At 45.7% G+C, this 22,129-nt stretch overlaps 4 protein-coding genes across 4 annotated transcripts; 2 read left to right on the top strand and 2 right to left on the bottom strand.

The window, feature by feature from the left end:
• The first annotated feature begins 2,631 nt into the window (after positions 1-2,631).
• On the top strand, positions 2,632-7,240 carry pif1 (PIF1 5'-to-3' DNA helicase homolog (S. cerevisiae)). The gene is made up of 12 exons (XM_057056711.1): positions 2,632-3,500; positions 3,576-3,699; positions 3,817-3,942; positions 4,371-4,524; positions 4,639-4,753; positions 4,875-4,981; positions 5,058-5,197; positions 5,343-5,449; positions 5,531-5,618; positions 5,807-5,952; positions 6,699-6,890; positions 6,967-7,240. Exons 1-12 carry the CDS (start codon positions 2,949-2,951, stop codon positions 7,009-7,011), a joined length of 1,896 nt encoding a protein of 631 aa, XP_056912691.1. The 5' UTR covers positions 2,632-2,948; the 3' UTR covers positions 7,012-7,240.
• A 424-nt stretch (positions 7,241-7,664) lies between these two features.
• Positions 7,665-9,125, bottom strand: LOC130538800 (cytochrome b-c1 complex subunit 6, mitochondrial-like). Its single transcript, XM_057056714.1, has 4 exons — positions 8,947-9,125; positions 8,645-8,698; positions 8,075-8,236; positions 7,665-7,989 (listed from the first exon to the last, which is right to left on the bottom strand). Exons 1-4 carry the CDS (start codon positions 8,992-8,994, stop codon positions 7,957-7,959), a joined length of 297 nt encoding a protein of 98 aa, XP_056912694.1. The 5' UTR covers positions 8,995-9,125; the 3' UTR covers positions 7,665-7,956.
• Positions 9,126-9,212: 87 nt separating this feature from the next.
• Positions 9,213-12,754, top strand: nsun4 (NOP2/Sun RNA methyltransferase 4). The gene is made up of 8 exons (XM_057056712.1): positions 9,213-9,365; positions 9,575-9,794; positions 10,087-10,210; positions 10,360-10,514; positions 10,635-10,795; positions 10,881-11,005; positions 11,087-11,219; positions 11,443-12,754. Exons 1-8 carry the CDS (start codon positions 9,234-9,236, stop codon positions 11,584-11,586), a joined length of 1,194 nt encoding a protein of 397 aa, XP_056912692.1. The 5' UTR covers positions 9,213-9,233; the 3' UTR covers positions 11,587-12,754.
• Positions 12,755-17,081: 4,327 nt separating this feature from the next.
• dmbx1a (diencephalon/mesencephalon homeobox 1a) lies at positions 17,082-21,736 on the bottom strand. The gene is made up of 5 exons (XM_057056713.1): positions 21,474-21,736; positions 18,945-19,114; positions 18,655-18,833; positions 17,953-18,340; positions 17,082-17,866 (listed from the first exon to the last, which is right to left on the bottom strand). Exons 2-5 carry the CDS (start codon positions 19,096-19,098, stop codon positions 17,424-17,426), a joined length of 1,164 nt encoding a protein of 387 aa, XP_056912693.1. The 5' UTR covers positions 19,099-19,114; positions 21,474-21,736; the 3' UTR covers positions 17,082-17,423.
• Between the last annotated feature and the right edge of the window lie 393 nt (positions 21,737-22,129).

A 22,129-nucleotide genomic window follows, 5' to 3' on the forward strand; every position in this document is an offset into this window, starting at 1 on the left:
TGAAGATTCTTTCAATCTCTCAAATTTCTTTATTACGAAAGCAGCTCATTCACCTGGAGCACCGGAGCACCACAGGGCTTTGGATCTGGCCACTTCCTGTTTGCACTGTACACAAACTGTATTTCTAGTCTGTCGTTCTACAACATCCCTGCAAATGTCAGGCTTTTAGATCAGCCTGTGTCTGGACAGAAGGAGCGTTGGCCAATTTGTTGCTCATCTGTTTTACAAATAGAGGGAGTTATTGACTCAGCTTAGTCTAAGTAATTGGTAAACATGCTTTGGATGCTTCACTGCAAACAGGCAACCAACCACAGACTTTTCTGCTGTAATACCTGAGGACAAAAACGATGTAAAGCTCAACACCAACGGGGATTTGGTACCACTGGAAAGTGCTCGTTAGATTAAATCTGGTTACTTACTGAGAAAAGGGTATTTGTCAGGTATGTGCTGTGCCTCGAGTTCATTAATCAGTGACTACTCACCATCGTCTGCAGCACAGACGAGGTTAACTGGGATCTGTCCGACCTTCTGCAAATGAAGTCCTGACCTCAAACCAATTAATCGGGTTGTAGCTGGTCTTTTTCACCTTCAGGGGGATAATTAGAAGCTTCTTTCTCATTCTTTCTCCGAAGACATCACTCAGACAGCCTGTGTGTGTGTGTGTGGGGGGGGGGCTGGATGTTCCCTTTGCATTGAAGGTATAAATTAAAGGTGTTCAGCTGGGTTACTACAGTGGGCTGAGGACATGTCCATTGTCACAGTGATGTGAGGAGCCCAACGCCTCCATAATTTATGCTAATATTTGCTCTACTGCAAACCACAAACACATTTCTGGTCATTACTGCCCCTGTCAGGACCGCAGGAGCGAGCACGCCGACATTTGCATCCACCTAATGAACAGACGCTAATGTACATCACATGTCTTTGCATACCAAGCACTAGTCAAAGCATTAGCACTAGCAGCCACAGTAAAGCTTTTAAGTGGTTCACTTAATGCACGTTCATGTGTCTTTCCTCATATTCTCAGTGGTGGATGTTCAGTGTTTCTGGTGTTTGTTTTTATGTCCATGTGGAATGATGAAGTATAAAAAAAGTCATGCCTCATCATCAGAGGCTGATGTTTACTATAAATGATGCTCTCTCCTGATCAAACATGCACAGCCATCTTCAAGCCCTCATGATGGAAAAGTAGTGGGAGGAAACCATTTCAGGTTACAATTCAAATGTTCTGACGAAGGACGTGTGGCTTTTCATAATAAGGGTGTTCTGTCCTCTTCATCAATCATCTCTAACAGAATTGTTTTAACACTAATATGTAATGATGGCGCCATGATGGAGTGCACACAGGCAGCTGCTCCAGCTAATACCTGACTTTAATGGGTTAAAATAAGAACAACTGTGGCCATTCTGCATAGTCAATGTTTACTGGAAACATCTGATTTTGTCCAATTTTCAATTTTTGCGTGCTTGCTTTAAAATGAGATGCTTTTTATGTTTATGTATGCTTGTTTTTTTTTTATCCTTTCAGTGGTGGCCTGTTTCTTTAAGGCTGCATAAAGACCACAGTCATTCATTAGCTGCGTACTGTGAAGGGGGGTGGGAGGTGGGGGGGGGTGTCACAGAATAGCAAAGCTAACAAAGAGCCAGCAAACAAAATAATTCTGACTGATTTTGTTGCCCAGGAATGGATGAATGGATGCTCTTCAACACACTGATTCAAGGAGGCTGTTTTCTGCGTTACTGTTGAATGTGTGCAGGAAGTAGTGTGCAATAAATAAATAAATAAATATTAGATTAGTCATAAAGCTGCAGCAATGGTAGAGATTTGTGCCTCCACTGATGCAGGAAGTAACACCTTCCAATTAACCTTTGTCACAAGATCAAGATTTAGAGTTAAACGAGTGAAAGACTCATTGAACAATCAACTGGTTTATCTCCTTTTTCCATGCTCTGTGAGCACCTGTACACACCATCAGCAGAGCACATCGTGGAACGCTCCGGGGAGTCCGGGGTGTAGGAGATGCCTGATGTAAAAAGTCAATCAAGAAGGAGTAAATTAGTAAAATCAAATCCTAGAACGTCTATCATCTGACTGACCAAAAGGGGGACTCGTGTCGTGTTTTGGGGTCAAATAGTTCTGATGATTTAGCAGCGTGATAATAATCTGGTTACTCAATGTGAACATGAAGGCACCATGCAGTCGAGGAAAGTCTTCAGGATTCTCCTGAGCCTCTCGATAGACGTGGTTGGCTTTGATCAGCTTCCTGGATGGAAAAAAGAAACAAATGTCAGAATTTAATCCACATTTAAAAACAGGACATCTGTAAACGTTACATTATGGGTTTTGTAGCGACATTACATAAAGAACTTGTGAGGTACCAACTAAAATAGGCAGGAACTTTAGTTGTCTAGTTGTATATTATTATTATTATTAGTAGTAGTAGTAGTAGTAGCAGCAGTAGTAGTAGTAGCAGTAGTAGTAGTAGTAGTAGTAGTAGTAGCAGTAGTGGTAGTAGTAGTAGTAGTAGTAGTAGTAGTAGTAGTAGTAGTAGCAGTAGTAGTAGCAGTAGTAGTAGCAGTAGTACTATTTTTGTGATCAAAACCATCAGCCAGTCTCGTCTTCTCATCAAAAACATCTTTTCTCATCTCTTCACTCATCCTGAGCCATGTGCAGTCGGCGTCATTGCGACGTCATCACAAGTTACGTCAACGATTGGCCGTTGCGGTTGTGGACACGCCCCTTCCCCGTTTCATTGGTTGATGTATTAAATATCCTCCACCTGATTGGCCGGAAGCGTCGTGCTCCCATTGGCTGGTTTCACGCATTGACGATTTGAAATTTCGGCGTTTTTCCTGGTTCGCAGACGCTCGCGAAAGGAGGATTAAAAGACCAGCACTTTAAAATAAAGGGAGATATGAGATATTGAGATTTTTGTTTTGTAGCGGCTATGTTCTCCGGGGAAGATGGTGCACAGCTACAGTGCTGTGTGACACTGGAGCAACTTAACGGCTCCGGTCAGGCCACTCGCAGGCAGCTCATCCGCAAAGCCTCCGTCATCCTCGGCCGGAATGAGTCCCAGGAGATCATCCTCCGGGTTCACGACGGGAAAGTCCCGCAAAGCTACCGCCTGCAGGAGTTTAAACTGTTCACCAAGTTCGCCAAAGATGGGAAGTGCACCGTCAAACTGGTCCCAGAGAACATCCAGGTGCTGCTTTCCAACTGTCCTCCAGACCAGCTCAGCCTCTTCTTGACGACTCTGAGCATCAAACACCAGGCCTGGCGGGCTGGGAAGCCACTGACCAAGAGGGAGAAGCTGAAAGCCTCTCTGCCCCGCAGCTTTATGGCCATCAGCCCCCTCCAGCAGAAGGACATCCAGAAGGCCAATGAGCTGCGAGGTCAAGCAGCTCCCCTGGGGCTCAGGGACCGGACCAACACGACTGCTGTGGCAGGAAGGAGTCAGCAGGTCAAAAGGTCACGCAGTGACGCCAGCTTCAGCCCTGTGAGTATCTGAAAACCTTCAAAATGTGTGCACAACCCCAGTGTTAAATCCCTCAACTTGTGTGTGCTGCTCCAGGTAAAGGCCAACCCCAATAAGAGACCAATCCTGTCCCTGCCCTCTCGAAAATTAAGTCAAGAGCAGGCCGCCGTCCTCAGCGCTGTGCTGACTGGCAGGAATGTTTTCTTCACAGGAAGTGCAGGCACGTTCATGCACGCTTGTATTTGCCTTTGCTTTTAATTCTCACCATTTATTCTACTTTTATTTCCTGTTACACTTATGTTCAACGAACTGGTGTTGATTTAAATATCTCTTTCAGGCACAGGAAAGTCCTTCCTGCTGAAGAGAATCATGGGTTCGCTCCCCCCAAAGAGCACCTTTGCCACCGCCAGCACGGGGGTGGCTGCGTGCCACATCGGAGGGACCACGTTACACAGCTTTGCAGGTCAGCCAGCGGGTGCTTCTTTAAGCAATCCTCAAAGGGATTATAAAAACACAGGCTCGTCACGGGGAGATGCAGACGTCAACATTGTTAATTTTCTCTCCCTGTGAAATGTGGCTGTGTTGCAGAAGCTAATTAAGCCCTTCAGTTTTCATGAGTTCTTGTTATTTTTAGCACAACTGCTAAAATCTGCAGCCTTTCTTGAGCGATGTCTGTTTCTCTTTTAATGTATATTTAATATAATCAAGAATTTTGAGCGCGTGTGAGTGGGATGTTTTAGACATGTCTCTGGGGTCGCATTGTTTTTTTTTAAATTAAATCTTAATATACAGAAGCTGTGCTTTTGGCGTTGACACACGTGTTGTTCATTCATGGTCTGTAGCCTCTGTCCCTCAGTTTGTTCACATTGCGTCCACGTGTCCTCTTCCCAGGGATCGGCTCGGGCTCTGCCCCTGTGGAGCAGTGCATCGAGCTGGCCCAGAGGCCGGGGGTGCTGCAGCACTGGACGAGCTGCCGGCACCTGATCATCGACGAGATCTCCATGGTCGAGGCTCAGTTCTTCGACAAGCTGGAGGCCGTCGCCAGGTGACACAACTGGAAATGAAACTTTTGAGTGAAGCCTGCATGAATGATATGAGTGATATGACAGGAAGTTGAGTGTCAGGAAGGATCCAAGCATTTCAGCCCCTCTTGTTACAGGTCAGTGAGGAGATCTCCTCAGCCGTTTGGGGGCATCCAGCTGATCGTTTGTGGGGACTTCCTCCAGCTGCCTCCCGTCTCCAAGGGAAAGGAAAAGGCCAGCTTCTGTTTCCAGGTCAGCCCACCCTGGACCAGAGTGTTCGAACACGCATCCGTGTGCCCGTGATGTCTGTAAGCTGCAGATTGTTTGCTGCTGACTTCATGTAAAAGTGCATTTTGTGCCTGTGCTGCCTCAGGCCAGGAGTTGGCGGAAGGTCATCCAGGTCAACATGGAGTTAACAGAAGTGCGGAGGCAAACCGACCGATCGTTTATCTCCCTCCTGCAGGCGGTGAGGGTGGGCAGGTAAGAAAAAAAGCCAAAAAAACAGGCAATTATATCCCCCAATATACACTCACCGTTGCCTCTCAACACCTTCAAGGGTGACGGAGGAAGTCACCACCAAGCTGCTAAAAAGCGCCTATCACCAGATTGAGAGAGACGGCATTTTAGCCACGCGGTTGTGCACGCACAAGGATGACGTGGAGCTCACAAATGAGAACAAACTGAAGCAGCTTCCAGGTGCGATTTTGGTATTTTCAGGTGTTTATTGAATTGGCTCCAGTTGAGACACACAAAAGCTTTATTTGGTGGTCAGTTATTAATGTTATAGCTTCTGTGGTCTCAGTTAGGGGACAACGAACTGAATTGGCCTCCTCTCCTTTAGGATCAGTCCGTGTTTTTGAGGCTTTGGACAGCGACCCGGTTCTGGTGAAGACTATTGATGCTCACTCCCCCGTGGGGAGAATTATCCAGCTCAAAGTGGGAGCTCAGGTACCTTATGTGTCTCCTCTTAAGATGCCCACGTGATCGGACGCATTGGATCACGAGTACTGACGTTCCAATCATCTCAAGGTCATGCTGACAAAGAACCTGGACATCACTCGGGGCCTGGTGAACGGAGCACGTGGAGTCGTGGTGGCGTTCGAGTCTGGAAAAAATGGTCGGACACAAATCAGTTGCACAAAAGGAATACTTTGACATTTCTTCCACTGAACTGCACTTATCTTTAATTCAAATGGAGAAGACTTTGATGTTAACGTCACAGCTCATAAAAACGGTTCCAGAGTATCTAATGGCACCTTGACATCGCCGCATAGATATTTTCTGACTCACTTCCTGCATCTTCAGGGCTCCCACGTGTGCGCTTCCTGTGCGGTGTCACAGAAGTGCTGAAGCCGGAACGCTGGGTGTTTAAATCCGGCGGTGGGATCCACCTGAGTCGGCAGCAGCTGCCGCTCAAGCTGGCCTGGGCCATCTCCATCCACAAGAGCCAGGTCAGTACAGGTCCGATCAGAATGCCTCCTGCAGAGCGCTGGAGGAGGGGGTTTCTCCTGTGTTGGGTTGTAACTAATAGTTAATTCGAGTCGGCCTTGAAGCTCAGACGCTGTCTGAGTCCAGGTTTGTAGATGGGCGAAGTCATGCGTTCCCATCAGCCACAGCGCTGCTTTTGTCTAAATGCTAAAGACATGTTCTGGCAATTTGATGATGATGATGATGATGATGATGATGATGAAGTGTCTTCAGCACTCACAGCAGAGCCTGACAAATGATGCATTCACTGGTCACTAACCTCCATCAACAAAAGACCTAAAATAACTCCTTTTCAGATCATCCCAATAGCAAAGACACTTTCGAAATCTTCTTTCTCTATTGTGCTTTTAAGCACCATCAGCTGGATTCATCTTCATGGATAAGTTGCATACCGGTACTTTGATTTCAAGGCTCACTTAAATTTCTTCTCAGTTTTTTGTTTTAGGAATAATGTACCAGTTAAATTTGAACTGTTCTGTGACTTTAAATAAGAATTCATCCTCCTCGGGCTGCAGTCCTGTAAAAACTATATAAACCTGTTTTACATGTTCATGTTTAATACAGTTGAATATATATGATACACGCAGGAAATCTTTTTTTTTCCACTTTGAATGTGTTGACAAGTTGAGAATAAACTGGAATTGAAGCCATCTGTTATGTGGTCTGTGGCAAAATGATTCAAAATGTCTTTATTCCTGCTCATTTACAGGGAATGACTCTGGATTGTGTTGAAATCTCACTGGCACGTGTGTTTGAGAGCGGCCAAGCATACGTGGCTCTGTCTCGGGCTCGGAGTTTGGAGGGCCTGCGGGTCATGGACTTTGACCCCCAGGTGGTCAGGGCGGATCCAGATGTTCTTGCTTTCTGTAAGAAACTGAGGAAGGAGAGGCTGCTCATGCAGGTGAGGGTCGAGCTCAAAATAGCTGCTGAAAATCCCTGGAAAAGTCCTCACTAGTCTCACCTCTGTCTTGCTCCAGGTTTCCATGGATGACTTTGTTCACAACAAAGAAAACTATTGCTGAATTCATCAGTCTCATCTAATATTATGCATTGTGTGCATGACTTTTGTGCGCGTAATCGTGTTATTTCTTTTGGAAGAATGAGGTTTTAAGAGACGGCAGCCATGGACTAACGGTTGACCTCACAACGGCGCCGCCACACTGCCCCCTTATGGCCATTTTACCTTTTTTAAGAGCCTATTTTTGTGCTATAATTTATTGTGGATTCAAATAAAGTTTTAGTTAGCTTCTACCAGTTGTGTTGTATTAATTTAATACAAATTCACTTTTAATTCACAATCTAAATTTTACTCTGTAATCCAGTCAGTTTTTATTAAGCGTGCTTTAGATTGAGTTATTGTGAACTAGTTTACATTTTTAAATTTAGAAGAACCTTGAATAACTAAACTAGAATAAACAGTGACATTCCATCTGTCTGGGTGAGTCACACAATCCAGGGACAATGTTTTGCAGGGTAATTGTGAATCACAAATGCTTTTAAAGCAGCAGAGAAAAACATCTTGCATCACATTTTGGGAAAGATACCCTTTGTTTGGTGCGAGAGCTTGAGAAAACAGCCAAGAAGTTAGCGGACTTTAAGAACCACCTCCGCTTCAACCTCAGATGTACATCTTGCATCACAATAGAGAAAAACTTATAATGCATTTTCAAAACAGTGGAATCAAAAATAGCCTTTATTGTTTTTCATCCATGACTTAACCTGGGATAAATTACAATGTAAGTGCATCTGAAATGACAGCATAAGCATCTGAAAACTTTACATCCATTTAGTGTACATTTGTTACCTAACAATTACACCACCTGATCATTTGCTGAATGCACACATGGAGGGGCAGAACCTATGAAAAACATTTACAGTAATACACAGGAGGGTCACAACTGCTCTGATTTGTTCATTTCCAGCAGTTGCCATGATTTTACAGCTGCAATTGCGGTTGGATGGGCAGATCATTTCACGTTATGAAACAGCTTGTGTGCTACCTGCAAGGACAAAAAAAGAATGACACCGTTAGCATCAGCATCAAAAAGACCAGGGCACATGCTTTCTTCACTTCTGAACACTTACACAGTGGTCTCGTGCGTGCAGGAAGTCAAACAGCTCTTCTGTGCAATCCTCCTCTGTGTTGGATCTCGAGCTGACGCGGGCTTCGCACAGCTCCAGACGCTCCTTTGTGTGTACGCAGTGTTCAGACTCCTCGCATTTTGCTCTGATTGTTTCTAGAGGGTCCTGCAAAACAAATGTGACATATTCCTGAAAATGGTGAAATTGTACCAGTGTGTCAACAAAAATCCACCAAGAACATCTCAGAACACTTACTAGAGCCTTAATTGCAAAGCTAAAAAATGAGAAATGGCTAATGCAGAATTCTCTTTAATAATGGCTTACAGCTATTAGTGCAGCACAATGCTTTTTAATATCATATCTAATGATGCTTCATGCAAATGTATGTCAGTGCTTAATTTTTTTGTGTGTTGTAAAGCTTCAAGTGAATATTTTATCATTGAATTGTAATGGAATCTTTATACACATTTATAAGACAATTATAACTGCCTGAGCCCAAAAATGTGCCATGTCAAGCAAGTTCTTTGCTGGAACCAAGATAAGTGTGGATATTTGTCAGATCTATGGACTTACCACCAGGTCTTCCTCTTCCTCCTCCTCCTCTTCCTCTTCAGGGACATCCTCCTCCTGATCAGTAATAAATAAATGTACATTATAAAAGTTATTTCTCATACTTAAATAGTTTGAACAAAAATAAAAGAATGACATTTCACGGGTCAATGTATCTCTTAAAACCTCTAACATTTTGTTAAGATCACTCAAGTTTGGTGACATTATTGACTCTTGGTGGAGAGACCACACGAAGGTGTGTAGCAATACTGCTACTGCCCCAAGATAAGTTATCAAAACAAAAATAAATATCAACTTCTCAGTACCTCGTCGTCGGGATCGCCGTATGTGAGCATATTCTTCTCGAAAACCATGATTTCTGCGTTTAAATCCACCAAAACTCCCGACAGAGGACAACTGTCCTAGCTAAAAAGCCGAAACGCTGAGGGCGTAAGGTCGGTCACACGCAGGAAACGGCGATTATGTTAAACCGGATGTAATTTACTATTGGTTGACAGGGAAATGTGACTTTCCTTTAAGCCAATCATGTTATGTTGGATGTAAGCCCCGCCTTCTATTCAGTCTACGCCTGCGGAACCTTAGTGTGGGTTGAATGCGCGAAGACGAACCCGATTATCTGTTGCACGCCGTGATGGCGCTGTTCACGGACACCAGACTTCTACTGAGAAAACTTAAAGATTTAAGATGTTTAACGCCAAAACGACACCGGGTGAAAGAAAAATGGGTAAGTTGTGACTGCAGTAAGAGTCAAATCGGATTAGAATAATCATAATAATTTGCGAGTGTCAAAATATTTTTGAATGATACACAATAAGCTTTTAATTACTAAATCGTTCTCTCTTTTTTTTTTAGGAAAAACCCAGTGTTCTAAATAATTTTATATGTTCTTGAGATAATTTAAAGTTGGTAAACAGTTTATTTCTTTTTGGAAAGGCTGCCACACGTCCCAAGCATCCTCCCACCAACCTCGCCCTTCAGCACTTTGATGCCACATACAGCGCCCAGCTGGGCCAGATGTGGCCATCCGTCCGATGTGCTCTGCTGTCAGAGAGGAAGTACGGAGCCTTGTTTAATAATTTCTCACAAGATGCTCTTCTGGAAGACCTTGAAGCTCAGGGATGCAGAGATTTCATCAGTAACATAGAAACAGAAGGTGGGCGCGCGCCTCATGTTTCTACATCAGAGCTATTTTTTATGAGAGGCATTGATCGCTAATCATAGTAATATATTGTTAGATTAGGTGGTATTGTCTTCAGTATTTAGGGATTTGTAACACAAAATAACTTACCTATGGTAACACAATAACACAAACATTGTTAAGTAGACACAGTATAATTACGAATTGCTAAAAGAAATGGCCAAAACTGCCTTTTCTCGCTGAAACATGTAATTTGTATGAAGTACAGCCACTGTCTATGAATAATTAGCTCTACTTTTTTCTCCAGTCCAGCCGTCTGACCCTGCAGATGGGGACGCTGTTTATCAGCAGCTCTCTGCTCTACAGCTTAGCCCTAATATTAGGTGCTTTGTGTTTCCAAGAGGGGACATCTCGAGATTTAAACCTGCAAGGTGAGCTTAGTTTGATTTTTATCTCGTGGGTTTTGTTTAGCTGTTTGATTCAAATCTTGTAACACAGTGTTGGTAGAACAGTGCTTTTTGTAAGCCTTTGTGGTTACAAAAAATTCTAAATATTTTTTCCATGATTTTTTTCTGTGAAGACCAGACCAGGGTGGCTTCTTGGGTTACTACCTGATGGATGCCGCGTCTGTGCTCCCTTGTCTTGCATTGAACGTCCAAGAAGGCCACAGTGTTTTGGACCTTTGTGCAGCTCCAGGAGGCAAGACCTTGGCTTTACTTCAGACCTATTCTATAGGTAAGAAGACCTTTCCTTGGATCGTTGGATATCCTTGGATAACTCTGTTTTCGACATTCATCCTGAAGCCCACGAGAGCTCTGTTGTAGCTAAACCTTCATTTTTGCATTTTTTTAAAAGGTTTTTTGTGCGTGAATGACTCTTCCGTGTCTCGAACATCGCGCCTGAGGAAAGTCCTACGCAGCTACGTTCCTAAGCAGCATTTAACTAATGAGAAAATTCGTATCTCCACGCTCGACGGCACCAAGTGGGGTGAAATTGAGCGGAACACGTTTGACCGAGTAAGCTTGATCATTGTTTTCCTACAGAGATTGTGAAGCATTTTTCCGAGGACCACCTCACTACTTCTTCTTCTTCTGTGTTCAGGTCCTGGTTGACGTCCCCTGCACCACAGACAGACACTCAGTGTTGGAGGATGACAACAACATATTCAGTAAAATCAGGACTGGTGAGAGACGACGACTGCCACAGCTCCAGCTCCAGCTGCTGCAGTAAGATTTAGTCTCAAACCTGTTTCTGTGCTTGCAATTATTTTAGACGAAGATGTCGAGTTAACCTCATCCACCCTGCAGGGCAGCCATTGAAGCAGCTTGTCCAGGTGGGGAGATTGTGTATTCCACCTGCACACTCTCGCAAAACCAGAACGCAGGTGTGGTGGAACAGGCCATTGCCTGGGCCCAGGAGAACCACGGCATCCAGCTTGAGGTCAGTCAGATTCCCAGTTTAACTATATATCACTAGTTTGCTGTTGAATGCACGAGCAAAAGCAGTTACATTTTTGACCTTTTATTAAAAATAAATCCTAAAAACAGATACATTAATAGTATTCATAATTTCTTTTAATCCTCTGATGATCATTTGATCATAATTCATTTGACCATCCTCTTCTCTTTTTCTTCACCCTGGTCCCAATCACACCTACATTCAGGTTGTTGACCTGCGACCCCTCACACACATGTTTAGGAACACCTTTCACTTTGCCCGTGACCTCCACCTGGGGGAGATGGTCGTCCCGCACTTAGCTGCTAACTTTGGTCCCATCTTCCTGTGCAAGCTGAGGAGGCTAACGTAGGCTGCCGGATGGCTTCGCATAAAACCTGGTGGACATTTAAATGGACGTTGACAGCTGGTGCATTTTAAATTCACACTCACACCCTTCAGATTTATATGGAAATAAAGAGTTTTACAGCGGTAAGTTGGGAATATTTGGGAGTACAGTTGCTGGCTGATGCAGCCTTGACCTTATGAACCTAGATCTGAACTTAGGTACTCAAAATGACAAATTTTTATTTAAAAGAAATTTTAAATGCAGTTAATATAGAAAAGGGACACATGTCGAATTAAATTCTTAAATTAATATCCTTTCCCATGACTTTAAAAAAAACAGACTAAATCGCCTCTGGTCTGTGTAAAGTGTAATTATATCCTCGGCCTGTAGGAGGTAGCAGAAGCCTGATGTAAAGGCCTCCTCTCAGCTTTTTGGCCTCGAGAGGACACACTCAAGGAACTTTAGCTCTCCTGCACTTTTTCAGACAGCCGGAGATGAATATTTAATGTTTTGGAATGACATTAGGGATATACACATTTGCATCAGACGTACCTGATTCCTTTATCTCTCCAGTGAAAATGGGGTTTGTCTTGTTTTTCATCAGGTTCGATGGTTTTGTCTAATAACCTGATATGTGGAGTCTGCAGAAGGAGGGAGTAATGGACGGGCAGATAATGACCTGTGTTATTTGTCTCACATCAGAATCAGTAAAATGTTCATTATTATAGCCAGGATTGACTCTGTTTTGCATTGACATCAGTCAGAGGTGAACTGTTTCCCCTTATCACAAGCTAATATAAGCAGAGAGTCGCCTCTGTTTTCCATAACGCCGCACATGACCCTTTATGTTGTCCTGGCTGCTCAATGTAGCGTGAAAAAAGGTGCCGGCGCCTGTGCCTAACGAGTCCACCATCCACGTCCCATCGTCATTAAGCTGCTCCGGCTGCGGGAGCTGACTCTCATCCCTGTGCAGGGACGGACGGCAGCCATGCGGCTCCCAGATGAACATTAAAGAGGCAGCAGAGAGCTAAAATGGGACGCCTGTTTTGCCCCTGCGCTTTTTTATTCCACAGATGAGTGCAGATAATTTCCTGTGCGATTGTGAGTGATTACTGTATTACTGCGGTAAAAGGGGGATGTATCTGGGAATGCAGAGGGAATTAATGACACATAAAAACTATTTTTGTACTGACTGCTTTCGTCTCCGGGGCCCCGGACGCGTCTCCGCACATCTTGTGATTACCTAAACGTATTGTAAATATGTGTTTCCTATGGGCTCTTACATAAATTTACATGTTTTAACACTCAGGAGACGGCAGACTGTTAGAGATGAGTTACTCTCTATTCTGCCTGTTTATAGACTCCGCTGGCCGCCTGCTTCATTATTGATTTAGTCAATGAGCCGCTGTGCGTTTGTGTCCCTCTGTGTAAGCCGACGCGCTGGGGAGAAATGTGCTGTGTATTACAAAGATGGATCTTGTGGATTTAACTACATGGCCGTTTTCACTCTGTTTTCAGATGCAATTTATGGTTCTTTATTTTGCAAATGAGCGTTTAAGAGGCCGCGGCGCCGCCAGCGGAGGGGAGCGCGGCGCTTCCTGGGGCCACGGGGCGGCATTTCTCACCTCAGGGAAGGGCTGAGCTTCAGGGGGTGCGAGGGTAGCGGAAGGAAAAGAGGACAGGTGTAGTTAAAGCGGGGCTGCAGTTCCTGCGGTGCCGTCTCGATGCCCCCCCCCCCCCCCCCCCAGAATAAAAGCCAGATGCATCCCAGTTGGCAGTGGGAAGGAGGATTTCACCGTTGGGGGTCTTTGTTGCTGATTCAATGTTTAGTCTGAGCCGAGCAAGACCCCTGCCCAGGAAAGAACATGTCTCCTGCTGATATGATGTTATAGCGTTTACCTTTTTTTAGGCATCCCTTTTATTTAACAGCATCACGTCATTTTTGGCTGACGGGGGGAATTTAACGTCTGCTGGTCCATTTACCTTCCTATAGTGATTCCTTTTGTCATCGTGTGCTTGAAGGGGCGATGTTGGAAGAGTCAGTGTATATTTGACTGCAGAAATAGCCTAATGATGCCCCAAATTAGTTCTGACCTGCTTTTTTAATCACTAAAAATGTTTCCCCACTCCCTCTACAGAACTTTAACTGTATACTCATCATTTGTTGTCATGCCTCAACATTCGGAGACCTCATGAATTTCACCCCTCACTCCAGTGGCCCTAATCCTCTTTAATAGGTTTAAGGTTGAATTAATGTGCATTTGCCTCCAGACTGTTGTGGATCAGAACCAACAAGAACACTCAAATACTAAATTAATCAATAGAGGTATTAATTATCGCATGCTTTTATTGATTGGCCCAGCAGATTGTTCAATCTGTCACATTTGTGTGAGAACGTGATCCATATTACACATAATGGGGCTTGTTTTTCATGAGAAATAGAAGTATTGCCTAATTTGACATCGCTCCGTCTTGATTTTGGGCCTCACCTGATGTCGATATCAGGCCAAAAGTCCCCAAAGGACTCTGAATCTGTGGGCGAAGCATCGGAAAGTTGGGCGCTGTGGCCAGATTAAGAGGAGAGAGAATGGAGGTTTTCTTCTTCTTAAGGAGATTAGCCGGCGAGGGTTGAGATGGCAGTCAGAGCCTTTAAGAAAAAAAGAGGACAAGGAGAGAATGGCAGATAAAGTGGAACTGAAGGAGGGCGGCCCAGGAAACACAGTTTAGCCACCTGTTGTCTGTCACATCTGGCCTCCTCCTCCCGCATCGATTATTTCAGTCAAAAATCGGGGGTGGGGGGAAGAAATGAGTTCTGCCATGATTGTTGGGGCTTACGTGTTCCGTGTATGTACGCAGCTGTGGGCCTGGTTCTACTTGGGTTTCCCACTACCTTGAATTCATTCTGCTGGTTTCCAGGAGGACTTTGATGTGTATCTGGGCAATGTGCTATTAGAGGGATTTTCCTGGGCCTGACAGCTCAGAGAATATGCAGCGGAATGGCAGTGCCAGTGGGCTAAAAGAATGGTGGAAACAGGATTAGGATCATATTCTGGCAGACCCTGTCACCTCCTGAATGGGCCGAGGTTCCCAACGCTGGCACTTTTCATTCTCGCCATGGTTAAAACCTTTAAGGGAACCATGGCGAGGAGGGAGAGAAAAGCACTGATTGAATGGTACACTGTGATTTTTGTGTGGGGGGCTTGCTCCGAGGTGCTGTGTGTGTGTGTGTGTGTGTGTGTGTGTGTGTGTGTGTGTGTGTGTCTTTGGGACGGGGGGCAATGGGTCTTTCTTTTTTCCCCCAAATACCTTTTAAAAGCTTCACTCGGGTTTTTCCTGTGTTGCATTCACGTCCTCGCAGCTCAACAACGACTTATCGGCTGATTTTCAGACGCCGTTGGAACGAGCTGATCAGTTCTGACAGGAAACTTTGCCGCATTTCGGTGCAGTTTGAAGATGTTTTTTACTTTGTCTGAGCTGCTTTCATTTTTAAGGTAACAGGACCTGGCGGAAGATTGGAATTGAATGCCCGTAGTTTGTTGAGCACGCATATGTAAACATTAAAACCTTCTTAAATCATTTTGAGATTTTCAGCATGGCTCATTCGCTGGGGTTTGATTTTTGGGTGTTTTTTACCCACCTGATCCAGCATGACGGGCTCAGCACACTTGACCCTGCAGCAGCACAATCTAGCAATGCTTGTCCAGCGCCCCTGGCATGTGTGCACGTGTGTGTGTGTGTGTGTGTGTGTGCGTGTGTGTTTGGGGGATGGGTGTTAAGAGAACATTTGGAACAAGAGTCTTGTGCTGTGTTTTCTGGTCCAGATGGCCCCATGGGAGGAAACGCCAGCGTGTACCTGCAGATTCAGACTCTGGATAATAAGGATATTCACCTCTGCTGCATATATGCACCAGTCATATCAGTCACTGGAACAGGACGCCCTTGGCTGAGGACACACACACGCACACACACACTCACACAGGCGGTCTATTAGCTATGGTTCAGGTGAGGTTTTACATGAAGGCTGCTAATCTGATGACATCATCATGTAATATCTGATTTTTAGGTGTTGGTCATTCTTAACTTCCAGAGTTGTAATTTACACACATACTACACACACACACACACACACACACACACACACACAGGGGCTGAAATGGACCGGTCCAATCGTCCTCTGCAGAGTTGTGTCAGGCAGCAGCACTTAAGCAACCTGGAACGTCAGCTTTGGGAAGAGCAAGGGCAGATTTTGGAGGAGGTAGCGGCGAGTGTCTGGGTACGGGGCAGTGTCGGTGGGGGGTCAGCGCTTTTGATAAACCATGCTGTTAAAAATTTAATAGCGGCATAATCACCGCCCCGGGCCGTCATTCTTCAGGATAATGGCCTGCTTATTCATTGGGGATCGCTCATATCTCCACGAGGCTTCCCCCCCCCCCCCCCAGATGATGTTGCTCTTTTCTCTCTTTTACAGCCTCTCAAACAGGGATTATTTACATCGTTTTCATTCATATACGTTGAAATTTTCAGGCTGTTTCCGAACCCGAGCCGAACCAGCGAAGCACAGACAGAAACAGTCCTTGTTGTAAACATCTCCAAGCAACGTTTTTTTTTTATTTGCAGTCATTTTACAACAACACTAATTTAAGTCTACATCGTCGCGGCGGAGGAGAGGAGAGGAGAGGAGAGGCCACGCTTGACGCCTCGCCACCTCCGCCACCGTTAGGAATCTATCTACCACTGGACCACGTCTGACAGTGATGGTCTGGGGAGGAAGGGAGGGGGTGACAGGGGCAGACAGTACCACACAGAGGACACGGGTCGGACATGTTTTCACTTCCTTTGATATTGGAGGGGGATTTTTTGTGCAGTTGCTTCATTTCCAGAAGAAAAAGGTGAAGGTTTACAGGAGAAATTCAACCACAGGAGGAGCGCGGGGGGGGGGGGGCGACATGGCTGCTGGTGGGCTCAGCAAATACAATCTGACAGCTAAAGTCCATTATCAGTGATACAACATAATAACTTTACACCGACCTCACCAGTAAACATTAATAGATAGACTTTTTTTTTTTGTATTTTACATATTAAAATAATGTGCATTCTTTTTCGTCGCCTCCAGAACGCGTGGAAACCGAAAGCATCGGGGATGTGTGTCGTTCTCCTCATCAAGTGCTAACAATCAGTCTCATGTTTCCTCAAGAGAACAGCGCAAATATAAATGATTCTTGTTTGTCATTTCCTTCCGTATTCAGCCGAGATGGTGAAGCGATGTCGCTGCCTTAATTGGCCGTTTTCCGTGCACAGGGCTTGAGAATCTATAAAAGCGGGCTTAAGTGGTGCGCGTGTTAGTAATTGCGTTTGCCCCAGCTCCCTCAGCCCAGGGCAATATGTAATTAAATCTTTGCAAATTTATTCACTGAAATCATTTTGTCATTATGAATCCAGGCGTCCGTGCAAGGTGGCATTACTGGCCATTAAACTGGTAAATTAGTCGCTTTTAATTATGCTGTTGAGGACAACATGGCTTGAAGTTTATTTTTATTTATGTGCCACTTATGTAGTACATGCTATGTACATAACGGCTCAGTTTAATTAAAATCTGGTCCTGGGGAAGGAGCGACGCCCCCGTTAGTGGAAATCCTCTGAAAGTGCCTCCGTTTATTCACATTGCCCTGGTAAACATTGTTTGCATTTTTTTTCAGTGATTCTTGAGTGGAGAGGAGCCAGACTGGAGCGAGCGGTCGGTTCTATAGGTCCACTGCTTGGCTGCTGCACGTCCCGGCTGCAGGTGGTCGGCCGTATGCTCCCTAAAGAACGATGACAGTCGGGCAGAAGGATGGAACGACGTGCCGGCCGAGCATTCGGGCTCAGTTAGACATTGTGTCCAGTCCCAGTGAGGCGGCGTGCTGCTTGGCCCTCAGACGCAGGTTCTCGATGCTGGTGGTCTTATTGTTGTGGCTGGGGAGGCCGCCTGTGGCCGACGCCTGCAGCAGTGGGCTGCTCCACACCTGCTGGGCGTGATGGGACAGCGACTGGTAGTAGGACTGGCAGGGCAGCGAGCCCAGCGGCGCCGGCGGCATGTTGACATTCATTCCCAGGTACGGGAGCGAGGACGGGCCGGTGAGGTCAAAGGCCGGGTAGTGCACCAAGTTGTTGGTGGCAGCCATGTGCTGGCGGAACTGCTCCTGCAGACGGAAGAGGCTGAGAGGAGAAGAGGAGTAAGAGTGGCTCTGGGAGAGAGGAGCGCTGCCGGCCAGGCCACTGCTGGAGGAGGAGGAGGGGGTCACAGATGGAGACACCAGGGGGGAATCTGATGGGGGAGAGAAAAGTGCTGTTAGAGGTGATGCTGACGGGGACTGAGGAGGGAGGTGAAAGTCATATACGAGCGCCTCTGACCTGCTTTGGGACTCAGTCTTTTGCACGCTGGGGAAACGTCCTCGGGAGTCGCTGCTCTTTCGCACTTCAGCTCCTCTGCTTGACTTTTACTCTCCTCCTCCCTGTCCGTGTTGTCCTCCGTCGCCGACTCGCTGCCGGAGTGTTCCGCCGAGGTGACGTTCAAGTCCATGTCCAGGGGAACAGGGCGGACCACCGACCCCTCCGGCTCCAGGGGCGAGGAAGAGGCTGAAGGAGGCAGCTGACCGTCAGGGATGATGGTCGTGGAGGGAGGCGCGTCCTCCTTCTCGCTCCCTCCTTCCCCCGGCGCCTCCTTCTGCTTCTGAAGCTGCTCCTTCTGGAGGCTGCGCTGCTTCTTGCGGAATTTGGCCCTGCGGTTTTTGAACCAGACCTGAGGTGAAACAAAGCACGCCATTAAACATTCTACACATTATAAACAAAATGTGTGAAACGATGAGTCTTTATTTAAGTCCACTTTAAATTTGACATGAATCTGTTCGCACAGATCATTTTCATTAAAGTTTCCATGTCAAGGATTTTTTTTCTTTTAATATTTAGAATATTTTTATTCCATTTAGAGATTTTGAGCGTTCATTTAGGACCCAAATATTCACACATTACAAATACCGGGACTTAAACACAAATAATGGAGGAGGAAACGAAAAGGTTCCAGCTCCAAACGCGCGTGGATATTTTGGTATTTACCTGCACTCTGGCCTCGGGCAGGTTGGTGCACATGGCCAGCCGCTCCCTCATCACCACATCTGGATAGTGGGTCTTCTGGAAGGTCTTCTCCAGCGCCTCCAGCTGCTGCGCGGTGAAGGCCGTGCGGCTGCGGCGCTGCTTGCGGTGCTGGGAGCCGTACCGAGCCTCCAGGATGATGTCTTGGAATGCGCAGCCGTTGGAAAAGAAGGAAACGCACACGGGCCAAGTTTATTTTACCGCCTTCGCATACCTGCGTGCGTGCGTGCGTGCGTGCGTGTGTTCTCAATTACCAGCCAGCCTCTCGGCCAGGGTGAGCGCGTGCACGGAGGGCCGGTAGTCGGGCGCGTGCTGCGCCTGTTGCGCGGCCTGCTGGTGCAGGTTGTACATGGCGCTGAGCGAGTTCATGGCGTGCAGAGAGTAGCCGTTCACCCCGTAGTGCTGCATGGTGAGAGGCCGCCACCTGCAGAGAGAGCCGCTCATCGTCAGGAGGAAGGTCGGGGACGGACGCTGCGCCTTCAGCAGCGGCTCCCCGGCGGAGGTGAACGCGCGCGCTAACGTGTGTTATCCATTAACATCCAATTAGCGCCCTGTGCAAGCCATTAATTATACAAAAGGCTTTTGATTTGGGTAATTATCACTCATTCCCGTAATGAACCGTGACGGATGCCTCATTCATGAATTTATTCACATGCTTTCTGATCCCGCGGAAGCCAAATCCCCCCTGAAAACGTTGCTTTACCCGATCAGGGCGCAGATGAAATGTGTTGGAAAATGAAATAAGGAGATTTGTTCCGGCTCTCGGTGGCAAAAAAACAACAACTTCCAATGAATATAAGGATTATATTTTACCAGGCAGAGATTCAGATATATTTCCTCGCAATTTAGTAACTTGAACGTTTATCGTTATTTTATATATATATTTATAAAAATGTGTTATTTATGGGCAAATTAACATAAGTGCCGAGAAAGTTGACAGGTGCGGAAAGATTTTCTTCAAGAAAAATTAGAGTTTTTCTCTGGGCAGCAATTTCCTGAACTCTTCTTGACGATGGAGATTATAATAGATGAAACGCTCCAGGACACGATTAGATATGTATTAATACTGGAGAGGCTGACAGGGGGGAATATCTCGGAGGCCCAAACAGTTATTAGAACTTGAGAGACCACAGGGAAAAGATATAAATCTTTTCGCTGCCTGACAGGTAAAAGTGGCAGGAGGCGGCTACTTTCTCATTCACCCTCTGACCACGAATGAAAACTGCATTTAGAGTAAACATTTTATTTTCCATTTAATTGTTCCTGTGCAGAACAATGATTGATGTAACCAATGCGTTTCAACAGTCGCGAGAAGTTTTAACAAGTCGAATTCTCTCTTTCTGCGCGTGTGGCGCGCGTTCCCAGCCCATTAAGTGACCGTGGCTGATGAATGTGATCAGAGGGCAGCAGGGAATACTTTAATTCGTCGGGACAGAAGGTGCTTCGCTAAACATTTACTTTACTCCCCCAAGTATTTGAGCTGAATGGGCCCCGCTCCCCCTTCTCCTCCCTGGCGGCCTCTTATCCCATCGCCCCGGGGCAACGTTTTGGCTGAGATGTATGGCTTCTCCACGGGTAGAAATATGCATGTTGATCCCCATTTGGCTCCCCGTCTAATGGAAGTGCAAATAGGTTTCGACTGCGAGGCCCTCCATTTATCATCTGTCTGACACGGACGGACGTACAGTGGGATTCTGCCTCGGAGCTCCCGCGTGTGCGCGCATTAGCACTTGTTCCGTGCGTTTTTTAGCACTTTTTTTTAAAAAAAATAATCGTCCAAGAACGACGACTGATTTCTTAATTGCAAAGTGTCAAATAAAGAATTTCTTAATGACATCCCCGTCCGTGGCGGGATCCAGGTTTGGACTTTGGCAAAATCCTGTTTGTGCAGGAAAACCTGGTTAAAGTTGAAATGTCCACAGTCGCCATGCTTTGCAACCTTCACGCCTGCCTTTTGGTGGCTTTACCAACTTCTTGTATTTACCACAGCGCGTCTGGTTAAAGGCCGTCCCCGCCTGTCCATATCAAATCCAACACAATAGCTCATCACTGAGTCGGTGGGTGCAGTTATTGTCATTCATAAGCCCCTCTCTGCTCCAGGCATCGGGCCCTCCTGGCACACCCGCACAATGCTTCGATTATCAAACCGTCATTATGTAAATTGGCATGTACAGTGCAACTCTTTGATCCGACTAAATTAGGAAAAATGTCATTTGCTAACAGCCCCCAGGGGCAGGGGTCGACGCGACAATCTGCTCTTTGCTGTGTCACGGTTTTAACTGTCAGCGACGTTTGATTCTCTCAGCTCCTGTTGGGAAAGTTACGGATTTGGGAATCTTCGTGACGGTGGGACGGTAATTTGGTTTGTTTTTGTTTTTTTTGTGGCCAAAAATATACGTAAAACGCGATGAAATACCGGAGATATTTCTAAAATAATGTAAATTTTGTGCACATATTTAAAGCGATTTTCTGTGTAGAATGTGGTTATAAATAAGCTAAAAAAAACATCTTAATATAGCAAAAATTAAATGTTTTGAAAATAAACAAAATGAACGTAGTGAATTTGTCGTCCAGCTCTGTGGCAAACTGTAAGTTAAGATAATAAAACAAAGTCAATAAGGTGGGTACATTTTCTCAACATATATTAGCATGCAATTATTTTAAAATACACGGCCTTTCTGACAGAACCTCCTTTAAAGTTCCCGTACAAGATAAAAAATAAACAGGATCAACAGAGACAATACAAAATCAGACAGTTGGGTGTTTTAAAAAAGTGTTTTTACCTGTTGTGCAGACAGCTGGAGTTTCCGTAACTTTACGCACCACCCCGACGGGCAATCCGAGCCGCTTCAAGTTGGTCTCTTCGTTTTGATCGTCGTGTTTATCAATTTATGAATAAATTCGTCACTGTTTATTTTTAAATGTCCTCGTTCCGTCCCGCTCTCGGTGCGTAAAAGTCCTCGCGTCAAGTCCGCTCGCTCGCGCTTCACCTGCTCTTCCTCTCGTGCGGATTCTCCACGAGGCATCCGCCATCTGCTGGTGCGCGAGAGCCCCGTGGTGGGATTTAAGGAGAGCCTCGCGGTGGTGGTGTTGGCTCGCCATTGGTTGTTTGCGCTGTCAATCACGGACATGAACCCGCCGCTCGGGAGCGATTGATAAACATGAAAATGTTCACTTTAAAACTGCGGTTTCACCAGCAGTCATTGCTGAAACATTTAGTTTTATCGTTCTCTTCCACAATTGATTTAATGGCGAGCCACACAACAGTATAAACGAATCCATTTTGGCAAATTTTAAACAATAAAAAAGGAATGTTAGCGTTTTCGTCTCCTTGAACTGCTTATTTGCATTCACATGGATTATTGCCTCAGTTTCTGTGAGGCAAAGCAACAAACCTTTAGATTGTTTGCTTTGCTTCTCTTTTTTCTTTTCTTTTCCC

This window comes from Takifugu flavidus, chromosome 15 (assembly GCF_003711565.1).
Source record: "Takifugu flavidus isolate HTHZ2018 chromosome 15, ASM371156v2, whole genome shotgun sequence".
Taxonomy (NCBI): Eukaryota; Metazoa; Chordata; class Actinopteri; order Tetraodontiformes; family Tetraodontidae; genus Takifugu; species Takifugu flavidus.

Bases quoted from the DNA above. Each gene is read 5' to 3' on its own strand.
- dmbx1a (XM_057056713.1), bottom strand. From the start codon at position 19,098: ATGCAGCACTACGGGGTGAACGGCTACTCTCTGCACGCCATGAACTCG. The intron at 18,834-18,944 runs GTAATTGAGAAC...GCGCATTCCAAG, and splicing joins CCTGGCCGAGAGGCTGGCTG to ACATCATCCTGGAGGCTCGG. The intron at 18,341-18,654 runs GTAAATACCAAA...GTTTCACCTCAG, and splicing joins TGCCCGAGGCCAGAGTGCAG to GTCTGGTTCAAAAACCGCAG.
- pif1 (XM_057056711.1), top strand. From the start codon at position 2,949: ATGTTCTCCGGGGAAGATGGTGCACAGCTACAGTGCTGTGTGACACTG. The intron at 3,501-3,575 runs GTGAGTATCTGA...GTGCTGCTCCAG, and splicing joins GTGACGCCAGCTTCAGCCCT to GTAAAGGCCAACCCCAATAA. The intron at 4,982-5,057 runs GTAAGAAAAAAA...AACACCTTCAAG, and splicing joins CAGGCGGTGAGGGTGGGCAG to GGTGACGGAGGAAGTCACCA.
- LOC130538800 (XM_057056714.1), bottom strand. From the start codon at position 8,994: ATGGTTTTCGAGAAGAATATGCTCACATACGGCGATCCCGACGACGAG. The intron at 8,699-8,946 runs GTACTGAGAAGT...ATTACTGATCAG, and splicing joins ACGGCGATCCCGACGACGAG to GAGGAGGATGTCCCTGAAGA. The intron at 7,990-8,074 runs GTAAGTGTTCAG...TTGTCCTTGCAG, and splicing joins TGCACGCACGAGACCACTGT to GTAGCACACAAGCTGTTTCA.
- nsun4 (XM_057056712.1), top strand. From the start codon at position 9,234: ATGCGCGAAGACGAACCCGATTATCTGTTGCACGCCGTGATGGCGCTG. The intron at 9,795-10,086 runs GTGGGCGCGCGC...TTTTTTCTCCAG, and splicing joins CAGTAACATAGAAACAGAAG to TCCAGCCGTCTGACCCTGCA. The intron at 10,796-10,880 runs GTAAGCTTGATC...TTCTGTGTTCAG, and splicing joins AGCGGAACACGTTTGACCGA to GTCCTGGTTGACGTCCCCTG.